The 12,532-nt window shown below is 39.3% G+C and overlaps 1 protein-coding gene across 1 annotated transcript in view; it reads right to left on the reverse strand.

The window, feature by feature from the left end:
- Window positions 1–1,065: 1,065 nt before the first annotated feature.
- The window catches only part of Etfa (electron transfer flavoprotein subunit alpha), a 58,239-nt gene continuing 46,772 nt past the window's right edge, over window positions 1,066–12,532 (reverse strand). The window contains exons 10-12 of the mRNA XM_048416902.3: window positions 9,347–9,412; window positions 6,413–6,493; window positions 1,066–1,320 (exon numbers count right to left, since the gene is read on the reverse strand). Of these exons, the coding sequence (XP_048272859.1) occupies window positions 1,282–1,320; window positions 6,413–6,493; window positions 9,347–9,412 (186 nt within the window). The 3' untranslated portion in view covers window positions 1,066–1,281. The remainder of the gene's footprint in view (window positions 1,321–6,412; window positions 6,494–9,346; window positions 9,413–12,532) is intronic.

The raw sequence follows: 12,532 nt of genomic DNA on the forward strand, positions 1-12,532 counted from the left end.
TCCTCCCCCACTGCTTCCAGAGGTCTAGAGTCAGAGCAATAGCAACTGATTGTTTGGTTAAAAGAGTGAAGATAAAAGGGGTACCTGAGACCATGCCTTGTGGACTGTTTCCACTTGAACCCACCCCCCACAGCTGACTTTTGTGTGCACATGGTTGTATGTGTGTACAACTGGTGTGCGTGTGGCAGAAACGGACATCACTTGTCTTTCCCTCACTCCCTTTCCACTTTACTTTTCTGAGGCAGGGTCTTTTATTGAGCTTGTAGCTCACCAATCTACTTAAGCTAGCAAGTCCCATAAATCCACCTATCTCCATCTCCCCACTAGTGGTGCAAGTGATGGCCACATGTACGGATGATGTAGGAGCCTGGTTGCTTTTCTCCACACAAAGGAAAATACCAGGAGAGAAAAGGAAAGGGCAGAGCATTTTCTGAGCAGAATTTTAAACATTCGTAGTAGTACCAAGTTATCTGTATAAAAGGTTATATTGTTTCAGAGCTCTCCTTCCTTCTTGGCTCCCCATCCTTTGCAGACACAAAGTCTGATAAACTGATAAGCTCCTACCTGAAATGGACAACTTTTAACTTTGAGTTAAGCCAACCAAACACTTTCAGCATGGTCAGGCTTAAGTCGGGTCAACTTTGTCACATTAGCTATGTTTTTCTGAAAACTAGAATACTTCTGGAACATTTATACTTTGTGGTCAAGCTTCTGTAGCTCTGAATTTGCCAATACAGCTGCTATTTTCTGGGATATGCCATTCAACAATTTTATTAGGGTGACCAGGCTACAGGAATTTTCATGTTTATAATCTTGCCTAAAACAGAGAGCACCTGTGAACAAGACAAGTGAAGAAATAAGCGATGTTGATGAGTTGGTCTATGTAGTCCTTGTTGGCTGGAACTTGCTATGTGGACTAGGCTGGCTTTGAATTCACAGAGATCCACCTCCTTCTGGGGTGCTGCGATTAAAGGTGAATGCAATCATACCTGGCTTGAAGTGCATTTTATTCCCTTTCTTCAATTTCTTCTTTATTTAACAAATTAGGCATGTTTCTAATAGCAATTTTAAAGGATGACAACACTTTATTATATATTTTATTACAGAATTAGAAAATGTCAAAAATAATTGTTTAGGATCACAAAAAAATTAAAAAGGAATATAATAATTGGTTCATCAAAAGGCATTCTAGCTACTGTTAGCATCTTTTCTTTCCTCATATTATGAATTTCTATGACTTCAGTTGAATACTTTTGACAGTTTCCTTGACATGATTTTAATTTATTTTTTCTTCAGTATTTCTGTCATTTCAGGAACCACCTGCAAAGCAAGCAAACAAAAAACTGAAACAGTAATTAACATCTTAAGTCCTACCTGAAATAAGGCCGTAGCGCTTGGGGAGGCCATGGAGGCTAAAATCATGCCAAATCTTCATTCAGCAACAAGTGCCATCCAGGCACACACATTCCTTGCTCGCTCGCTCTTTCCTTCCACCCCTAGTGAGATGGCAAACCCTCCAGGGGAAAGCTCATCAGGAACATAGGCTGTCACGGTTTAGAGCCAACTTCTGTCCAGATGCCTTTTGACACAATTACAAACTTAGACATCACTAAAAATACTTAGCAGGAGGCTGAGTTCTTTCTTCTCTCTGACCTTTACCTTCGTATTTCCCCAGCGTCCTTCCTTCCTTCGCCGTGCACCTGCCTCTCCTTCAAGCCTGCACACCAGTGTCACTATCAGAACTGTCAGCCTTCTCTAGCACTTGCTCTTTCAGTCTTTTTTTGTGTATGTGGTTTTTTTTTTCTGTTTGTTTGTTTGTTGTTTTTTTCAGACAGAGTTTCTCTGTGTAGCTCTGGCTGTCCTGGAACATGCTCTGTAGACCAGGCTGGCCTCGACCTCAAAAAGATCCTCCTGCCTCTGCTTCCCAAGTGCTGGGATTAAAGGCCTGCACTACCACCGCCTGGTGACTATTTCATTCTTTCATTGCACACTTCATAAACATTCTGTTGGCTTTCTCAACATTTGTTACTACTACGTGGTACATTCCAATGAACTGAATTTAGTATCATTGCTTTTCACGAAAATCAAGATTTTGTGCCTGTGCTATGGCTGGTTAACAGACAGAAGAGACCACAGCAAGCGCAAATGACTGAGCTGACACCCATTCTAAAACACAATTAACTGCGACCCTTGGCCCTGTCAGGTCAGTGGCTGCAACTAAAGTACAACATTTGGACAGCAGAGGAGAGCAGACAGTGAGACTGTGATGCCGCACAGACATTCTGAACACCAGCCGGGTCGCTTGTGTAAAATATCAATTACCCAGTCTTTCAAAGGGCTGTGAGCTGCCCTAGCTCACAGAGATCTCCACTGACCACTCTACTGATGAATGCAGCCTCTCAATTATTTAAGAGAGCTACATTTCCACAAGGTGGAAATAATGCGTTCCTACAAAATTTATTAAGGAAATTGTCGACATGTTGTTTCTTCCGAATGTCACTTTGTCTCCAGCCTATTAAAAGGCCTGTGTTTACCATGGAGCCAGCAGGCATCCGCTCAGGGCAGCTCTAAGTGCTGGCACCACTTCCCCTGGTTTTCCTCAGCAGAGGTACCATGAGCTCAGAGCTCATGCCAGTCACAGGGATGACATGTTCTTCGAGCCTCACACAGGACCAGTGTGTTTCATGAAAAACATGCCAGAGCACAACATCTTTCCCCAGGAGACCAAACATTTAGGATATATAAAGTTCACCCTAAAAAATGTCCCCTCACCACACTACCCACAGAAGAGTCAAGGGATTTTCTCTTGCCATCACTAAACCAACAACAGACTTCACAAGGAGTCGATATAATCCAGTAAGGGGAAATGCTAAATGTAAAGGCCTGGGCATATTGAAAGACCTGGATTCTTATTTTTAATATCCTTTAGACACTGCAGAGGCAGCCAGCCCTACTCAGGTAGAGCAAATCAGAGGAGTCTTGAATTTAAAAGGATAGCAGTCTACTGCCATAAACACATGATGAACATTTTCCCCTTAGAGCTGGGAGAGTGGAGACGTCTTTGGGTATGGGATTTCTCTTCAGTGTGATGAAAATGTACTGGGATTAAGTGATGGCTGCACAGTTCTAAGGGTATACTAAAAAATCAACAAACTGTACATTGAGTTTTTTGATCAATTCTATTACTAGAAATAAACTCTAAACATGGACATCTTATACCAGATGGAAGAGAATGGCAGAAACAGTAACACATGCTCCAAATTTAGGAGTTTTCAAGAAAGAAGAGACCATTGTAACCTAGGAAAATTTAGAACATCATCCTAGAAGAGAAAAGAAATCAGGTTAAAAGAGAGAGAGGGGAGGAGAGAAAGAGAGAAAGAGAGAGAGAGAGAGAGAGAGAGAGAGAGAGAGAAAGAGAGAGAGAGAGAGAGCGCCAATGGAGATAAACACTGTAGGTTCAAGTGGTAACAGAGAGTGTAATGGCTTTGGTGGGAAGACGGGTGCAATAACAAATCCACCCATGCGAACACTATGGCCTTTTCAATAGAGGGTGCAGGGCAAATGGACATACATACGGAAAAGAATGAAGGTGGGTCCCTATCACCATATACAAAAATATATTCAAAACAGATAAATGACTATAACCACGAAGTTTTTAGAAGAAAACCTAAGAGTGAGCCTTCATTACTTTAGGTTGGCCATCGACTCTCAGATACAATAACAAAAGCACAATCAATGAAAGGAGACGATAAACAGACTGGACTTCATAAAAATTTAAAGTATTTGTACATCTAAAGAAATTATCAAAAAAAAAGTCAGAATAAAGTTGGGCATGGTGATATCACCTTTTATCCCAGCACTTGGAAAGGAGAGGCAGTCAGATCTTGAGTTCAAGCCCAGCTTGGTCTACACAGCTACATAGTTCCGGGCCAGCCAGGGCTACAAAGTTTGTTTCAAAAAACAAACAAATGAACAAAAGTAAGCAAGCAAACAAATAAATAAATACAAACAAAACCCTTTACTGAATGATAAGAAGTATTTGGAAACCATATTTGATAACAACTTTGTTTTGAGACTATGCAAAGAATCCAACAAAAAATAAACAGTCTAACCAAAGACTTAGGCTATAGTTCAGTGGTAGGGCATTTGCCTAAAATGCACAAAGCCGGGCTGGAGAAATAGCTCAGCGGTTAAGAGCACTGACTGCTCTTCCAGAGGACCCGGGTTCAATTCCCAGCACCCACATGGCAGCTCACAACTGTCTGAAAATCCAGTTCCAGGGGATCTGACACCTTCACACCAATGCACATAAAAGATAAATAAATCATAAAAATTAAAAAATGCACAAAGTCCTGGTTTCTACCTCTAGCACCAGTAAAAGGGAAGCAAAGGATTTGGGTATAAATGTTTGATAAGCATCTTTTCAGTGCTTGAATGTTCTTAACATCACTAGTTATGGGTGCAATGTAAATTAAAACTATAATTGGGATGGTATTAATTAAAAGAACAGAGGCTGTGGAAAAAGTCTTATACACTGCCAGCAGGAATGTGAAACGGTGTAACCTCTGTGAAAGCAGTCTAGAAGTTCTCATAAAGCTAAGATGGAATTACTGTATGACTGGGCAATTCTGCTCTGTGTGCATGCAAAGAAAATGAAAGTGGGCATTTGAAGCCCAATGATTACTACAGTGTATTAGGAAAAGTTTTCTTAGGCCTAACACTTGAAGCATAGGCAATATAAGACTAAAAAAATTGGACAAGTCAGACTTAATAAAAATTTAAAATGTTTATAATGAAAGTGAAAAGGCAAACTCAGATGAGAGACCACACTGGGAATCATACCTGATAAGGAGCTAACTTCCAACACTGACAGACAATGCGTACAAGTCAAGAACGAAAAAGGTAACACAACTTAAAAACACAAGTGTCATTTCTATAGAGAAAATATGTAAATGGCTAATAGAAATACAAAGAAAATAGTCAACATCATCAGTCTCCAGGAGAACACAAATCAAAACTAAAAGATGCCACTTCACATCCACAAGAACCCTTATAATCAGAAAGACACAGTGGCATGTGCTAGTGAGTGTACAGAAGAATCAGAGACCCACAACCTTCTAGTGGGACTGCAAACTGGTACAGCTGCTCTGAAAGCAGACCGACACAGACTTCTACAGCAATTCCATGTTGAGAAAAGAACTTCAGAGAAATAAACACTGTTGTCTGTACAGAACTATATACAAATCCATAGCAACACACACACACATACACACACACACCTTCTTTTCAGACCAGTTCCCTCTCTCACCAACATATCACAGTGGCTAAACAACTCTCCTAACCGTTACATACTTAGGTCAAACAGGAGCAGATTCCTGATGTAGAACCTCAGCATCATTGAAGTAGGTTATATTTTTCCCAAGACAAGGCCAAAGCCCTTTAGAGGGTCCCTTGAGTGGAAGGATGACCTATGCTGAATGAGAGAACACCCACCTAGTTTTTCCATGCAGTCTGAGCCAACAGTGAGTGTCACTGAGCAGTTAAAGGGTCTCTGGTCTATTTTTCACTGCCTTGTTGTTGTCAACTGTCCTGCTTCTATTCTCAAGTTACAGCCTCCCCGATGTGGCGCACACTCCCTCAACGTAGTTCCATATTGGAGATTCCTATTCTGGCAAACCCATTTCTCCTAGGGCTGAACACTACTTTCAGAGTGCCAACTTCTACATGAGTGATTTTGCATACGCAGTGCAGGGTGACAAGAGGAGGTTGGGCCAAGCATGAGCTATGTACTTTTAAATGTAGCTAAGTACATTTCAGGGGATCATCAATTATAATTTGCTAAGTAAGTTTCTAGATTAAAGTAGTCTTTCTCATGGGGAAGGCACACACATAGAAACAGTAGGGTAAGAATGTTCACAAATGTGTTTAAAAATGGGGGGAAAACCATGTCTTCTTTAAACCTGTCACATGAGAAAGCTCTTAACTTTCAAAGTCAATAAACAGAACATTCTTGTTGAGCCAGCTGAACTGGACTTGAGTGCCAACTCTTCCCTGAAAAGCCCTCATACCCTCAGCAATCCCTGAATGAAGAGCTCGATGCTCATTTCTGTAGTATATCTATCAAATGTGATCCGAGATTCTACCTATGGTGTCACTTTACACTATGCTGATTCAGTGTGTGATATACCAAGAGTCCTGTGGATATTTTATAATCTGGATTTCTTCAAAAGAAAAAAACTGTGTTGTACAGTAACATCACAAAGCTGTTATATTTTAAATATGACAAAATTATGTAATAAATTAACAGCATATATACAGATGCACAACACATTTTTTGTCTATCATTTCATCTTTGACAAAACCCTCTAGATGGCAATGTTAGTGACAGCAATCCCTTTCAAGACTAGCTTACCTTAAACAAATCTGCAACTATCCCATAATCTGCCACTTGGAAAATCGGAGCTTCTGGGTCCTTGTTAATAGCCACAATTGTCTGTGAAGTGAAAACAGCACACTGATTGGTGGTTCTGTTTTTAAGTTCCTTCTTACAATACACTAATAGTCTTTAAATATCTGCCAAGACTAATTTGGAGTTTCCATGCCAACACTGTACACACAAAAAGGCTTTGGGTTGTACTGTAGTAAAATAACTACCATTATCAAAATAACACCACTTAGTATAGTAAAATATCATCATGTAGCCCATCTTGAGTAAAGAGCTTAAAATTATTATCCCCTTAAAATTTTTCTTAAGAAAAAAAGGTTTGATTTTTAGATAAAATAGTAACTAATCCATATCCCAAATCACAGTGTTTGGAAACTTTTGTTTCTATTCTGTTCTATTTGTTATTCATCTTGGATCTGTTCTGAGTATAAAAAGCTATCTTGTCAACTTGCTATTAAAGAACTTTAAAAAATTAAAAAGTCCTTATGTATGCAGCAAATACACACATTAAAACAAGTTACTGGGTCTCCTATATTAAAGGTGCTAAAGATTAGCCTTACCTCCTACAGATACATTCTTAAATATGAAAGTTGTGGCAGTTACTTACAGAGCAGAGAGAACTGTTTGGTATTTTTCATAGTTGTTTCAAACACCATTATAATTAAGTAAAGTTAGAGCTGTGACTCAAGTGTAAAATTATTTTAATGGAGAGTGAATTATAATAATTCAGATCGCTAAAGGTAAATTTCTAACTACCTGTCACTGTATCTTGAGAAATCCACTGGCATTATTCTGATGTAGTCTGGCCTAAAATAAAGGTTTCAGAACATGTCTAATTCCCCTACAGGGCTCCTGAAATGGACAGCTGAACATGTCAGACTGGAGCTCAGTGTGGCCTTGATGTTGTCAGCTCAGAGACAGTACGTGAGTTACACACGTGAGTCTCAAATCCAGACTTGCGAGGACAAATATGCCTCACAGGGCCCAGACTTCACTGATGTTTCTCTTCTGGGAAAGTATATCCTGCTTCGCAGCTAGAAGCAGAGATTTATTTAACTGATGACGGTTAACGATTCTCCTGGAGGCCACCTAGTCAAACATTTGACAGTTTAATCATCTGAAAGCTTTTTCGTCCCACTACATAAAAGTTATTTTAAAAGAGTGAGCACATAACTATAAGCTAGGAACCACAATGATATTAAAAAGAGAGTGGGATGGATATACTTTTCTGAATTACTAAAATAATATTCTTAAATTATCAACTGTAAAACTGCTATGATAAAGTCTTGTTTGTTCCTTGTAAATTCAAGCTTTTCCTCCTTCTGTTTAAAACGGACACAATGTATTCAATCTTATCACTACATATATAGTTCAGCATATTGACTATTTTGCTATAATAATCAATTCACTATACTATTATGCTAAATAAAAACTGCAGCTCAATGCAATTATCAGATTTAGGGCATTCAAACATCCCATTTTAGAATTTAACAAATACTATCAATAGAAATCATTGGCTCCCCACAAAAGACAGAGATAATAGTAGTTGTAGTTGAAATATTTTTTTCTTCTACTTTTTTTTTTTTAATGGATCAAGGTCTTTAAAGCAGGCTACCCTTGAACTTATGTTTTCCTGCCTCAGCCTCCATGGTGGTGGGATTGAAGGTGTGTGTCATCACATCTGCTGGATTACCTTTTATTCATTTAATCATCTAATTATGTATCTGTGGACTGGGTAAAAAGATGCCACCATTGAAGTTTATTTTTACAGATTATTCCCTAACTGTGGTCTCTATTTCAGCTGTTCCTGGCTTGCTTAGATTGACGCTATCAAGTCTGTTTTGCATCCCTCAGCAACTAGTTCTGTTGCCAGGTGAGGGGAATTTTCACCAGGATCTTCTTGGCACACATAATTGTTTATTTTGGAGGAGTATTTTAAACACATCTAAATTGGTCTAGCTAAAAATATATATATTCTAATACTTCTGGTATTAGAGAGGTCGTGTGTGTGTGTGTGTGTGTGTGTGTGTGTGTGTGCGTTAATGCATAAGTCACATTTTCCCCACTGGCACTGCTGTTTTCAGAGCTTAGTAAAGAAACTTGCCATCCAACTGTGAAATCTGACTGGGTCTGAACCAATTCATTTAGAAGCTACAAAGAGATAGTGCATGTATTTCTTCAAGTTAGAACTTAAGCCTGTTAAAAGTTTTATTATCTTTTATATCCAGCTTCCATCTGAATGGATAAATGCAGGGTTTCAGATGCATTTCTGCCTTCATGAAAGATAAGTTCATAATTCAAACTGTACATTATTACGCATGAGTTAATATGTCATATTCTGAAATATATGTTCAGAGTTATTACAGAGGCCTTCCAAATGCAATCCAAGTAGTAAGTTAAAATCAAGTGTTCTGACTGCACAGCACATCTCTGACAAGTTCAAAGGTATTAAGATTGCCCAACACTCTAACCCAAAATGTGTCAGTCACACACTGCTAACAATCCAGAAGAGGGTGGTTCTGATGGGCACCAAGCGAAGATGACAAGAGATTCGGGGACCAGAACCTTATTAAGTTGCTTAAGTCTCACATCTTCTACCCACAGATTGTCAGGGCTGAAATAGATACTGGTAATTATCTAACACCCACATTTGGGAAACAAAGAAACTGAGGCACAAGCAGACAGGGCTCAGCACACAATAGGCTTAGCTTAGGTTTAGCTGTGCCTTGTGATGAGCCGTCCCTCTCCACTAGCAGTACACTTCAGACAGGGCACAGCAGCTTCAATCTCTCAGTTCCCAGATCTATGGTAACAGAAGTGTTCAAGTTCACACTCTAACTGTATGTATACAGAAATGTGAAAGTTTTTTCTTTTAATACTCTAATTATTGCACACAATTACCTTGCTGTCCTTCATCCCAGCTAAATGTTGGATGGCTCCAGATATTCCAACAGCAATATAAAGTTCCTGAAATAAGAGACCACATTATTAATATGCATTTATATTATAGAACATTTTTGAGGCAGAGTCTCAGGTATCCCAGGCTGTCTCAAACTCACTATCTAGCTGGGGATGACTTTGAAACTCCGATCCTCTTGCCTCTTCTTCCCAAGTGCTGCTGACATTACAGTCACCACACCTAGTTTATGGAGTCCTGTAATTGAACCTAGAGCGTTGTGCACGCTAGGTTAGCACTCTGCCAACTATGTGCTACATCTCCAGCCCTACACAACACTTCACAAAGTGATACCATTAGTAACTTAAATCTTAGGCAAAAGATATGCAAAATGAATTATCCAACATGTACCACTTAAGTCATGCTTTTCTTCTCCAACTTTTATATCACAGTTCTCTTTTTCTAGTGAGTTCCTATAGTAGTGGTGGTATAAAAATACATAAACAAACACATACTGAACATTTATAATGCACCAAACACTGCTCAGCATCTCACAGCAACCATCCCAGTTTCATACTGGCACCTATGGCACTTACTTTGGTATAACTGTGCAACTCACATATGTTGTATCTACCCATTCACAACATACATACATTGTAATATTAACATATACACACATATTCAAACATATTAAAATATATGTTTTGCTTGTTTGCCTTCTCACAAAAGGATATTTGTGAAAATGATAATTAGGATCTACTTATTAAATTTCCTATTTATAAAAGCCAGATATACAAATTAGTGTGAAGAGGTTCTAAGTATGCCTGTGTTCACAGACATATGGATGAATAGATACGGAATAAAAAAAATAACACACTTCTTGAAAATATTGGTGTGGCTTTCAGAATCCAACACAAGAGATCCCACATGGGTATTTCTGAATGATGATGGTCATTTGTACCTCTTCTAGACCCTCTATCCCCAAATATTGGAAGGAAATCATAGCCAACTACTGTTCTATCTATCCCCTCATCTAAAAATTTTAAAGTAGCAATGTTTGAAAATTAAAACTATCATCATGGAAGAGTGATTTAACAAGCACTTAATTACAAGAGCTCAGCTGCTCCATTTTGCCTAGTAGGTATAATTAAAACTTCAACTGAGAACCTTTTCCCACCCATAAGCTGGCATGCCCTGGCTTGGGAGGGAGGGGCATTGACCATGTAACCAAAATACCACGACTTTTGGATGACTAACATGGAGTAAGCATTGGAGGTGGCTCTGCCATGCTTACTTCTGTTACAAGGCAGACATTTCAAAGCCACTGGCAGTGTCAAGTGGTCTCACTTTGTTTTTTTCTATTGCTTACGATTTAGTTTAACAACTGTGCATTGTATCAGAGAGCATTTCAGCGAGGATAGGAGTAATACGGTCCTCCAGTGTTGTGATATTTCATAAGATCTAGGTATACAGGACATGCATAGGGCATTTTCCCTCCTGGGGGTCTTAGTCTACTGGTGCTTTTTCAGCAGCTTCCAGGATACTCTCAAGAATAGCCAGAACTGAATACCACAGGCAGAGAGTTCCTTCAGCTCTGATGCAGCCCCTCTAGCATGTTGGCAGCATAACCACGGATCTTCTCTGTAACCTTGAGGCAGTTTTGTCTCCATGGTGAGTTAATCAAGTTAAAAGGAGCTGACCTTGTTTTCTGAACCAGCTGTACTAGTCTTTTCCCTAATTATTTTTATAAGAAGACCATTACAATCAGTTGGGAAGAAAACCACAGTGTCAGTGTGCTATGGGAGGTGTGCCTCCTTTATTCAAGCCTGCCGATAGTAAGAGCTATTTGCCTTAAAGATTTTGTGTCTTGGGATGAGAGGTCTACTACAGAAAGTAAAGATGAGGAGCTAATACATGTTCTGTCCTGAATACACCAGTAATTACACAGCTGGATTGCAGCATGTTACCACACCCAGCTGATGCAATGATGTTAAAAGAAATTATTCAGAAAGTGTCTCACTAGTTATTCTTCCTGATCACTCTTCTATGTAGACTCTCAAAGAACACATTGGAAAAGATCAATAGTACTATAAATGAGTTTTCCTGACATACATGTCTGCATTAAAATTCAACATATCTTAAAAGCTCCATTTTAGCATGAAATGCTAACAAAAATGCTAGTTCACCCTAGCAGTAAATACAAGCATAATATAAATATGTCTACCTTGAGCTTCTGCCTCTTTTGAATGAATCCCACTGTCTTTTACTACAAATGTACCAAGAAGATGACGGAAAGTTGACCAGACCCAATTCAGGGCAGGTGTTTCAGGGCTATCTATGACCACCAACATCAACAACCTAAGGGATCCTCCTGACCAATGGGACTTCATTTTGTTGTCTAAAAGCACTGAAATAAGACCTTGGGAGAGAGAGTTGGGGACCTGGGCTGTGCAGAGCCCTATGGCTCTCAGGCAGGAAGAGAAACTGTCTTTTTCCTTTTAAAAAACATGTTCAGGCAATTAGACTAATATACTAGGGTGCTTCCTCTGGCTTCAGAAAGCATTTTTCTGTGTTTCATTAATAATAATTAGCATATACAAAATTCTACAGATGCTAATTTATGGAGCATTTTAGATACTGCTTCGCAGCACAAGACAATCCCCGCCCTGGGGCACTTTCCTTCTAAATCAGTGAAATAACTGGGAGAGAAAATGAGAGATTTTGGAGTGGAGAACAGCAATTAAGGGTTCAAAAAGAGGTGGGATTAGAGACAGAAACAGATACTGGAAGAAGGAGGTGGCATCTTGAAGCTAATCCTAGGGGCTTTAGTAGATGTAGGAAGAGACAAGGAAAAGGGAGGGCGAGAGGGGAAGAAAAGAATGAAGGAGAGAGGGAAGGAAAGGGGGACAGAGCGGGAGAGACAACAAGAACATTAACACAAAACCAGACCCACCATATTGGTAGCAATATGGGTTGTTTACCCTGCAGGGAAGAAGTCAAGTCACGAGATAGAAGAAGGACCAAAGTGATGTGTGTGAGAGATGGCACCAATAAACATGGCCCAAATAAAGCACTAATTCTTTTACTTTTCTCAAATGCCAAACAAAAACTAAATCAAAAACACTACACCTGTAGACCCATGCAAAAAAACTCAGGGGCTGAGGATTCACAATGGACTGTAAGCGAAACAC

Source organism: Myodes glareolus, chromosome 4, assembly GCF_982192425.1.
Source record: "Myodes glareolus chromosome 4, mMyoGla1.1, whole genome shotgun sequence".
NCBI classification, from domain to species: Eukaryota; Metazoa; Chordata; class Mammalia; order Rodentia; family Cricetidae; genus Myodes; species Myodes glareolus.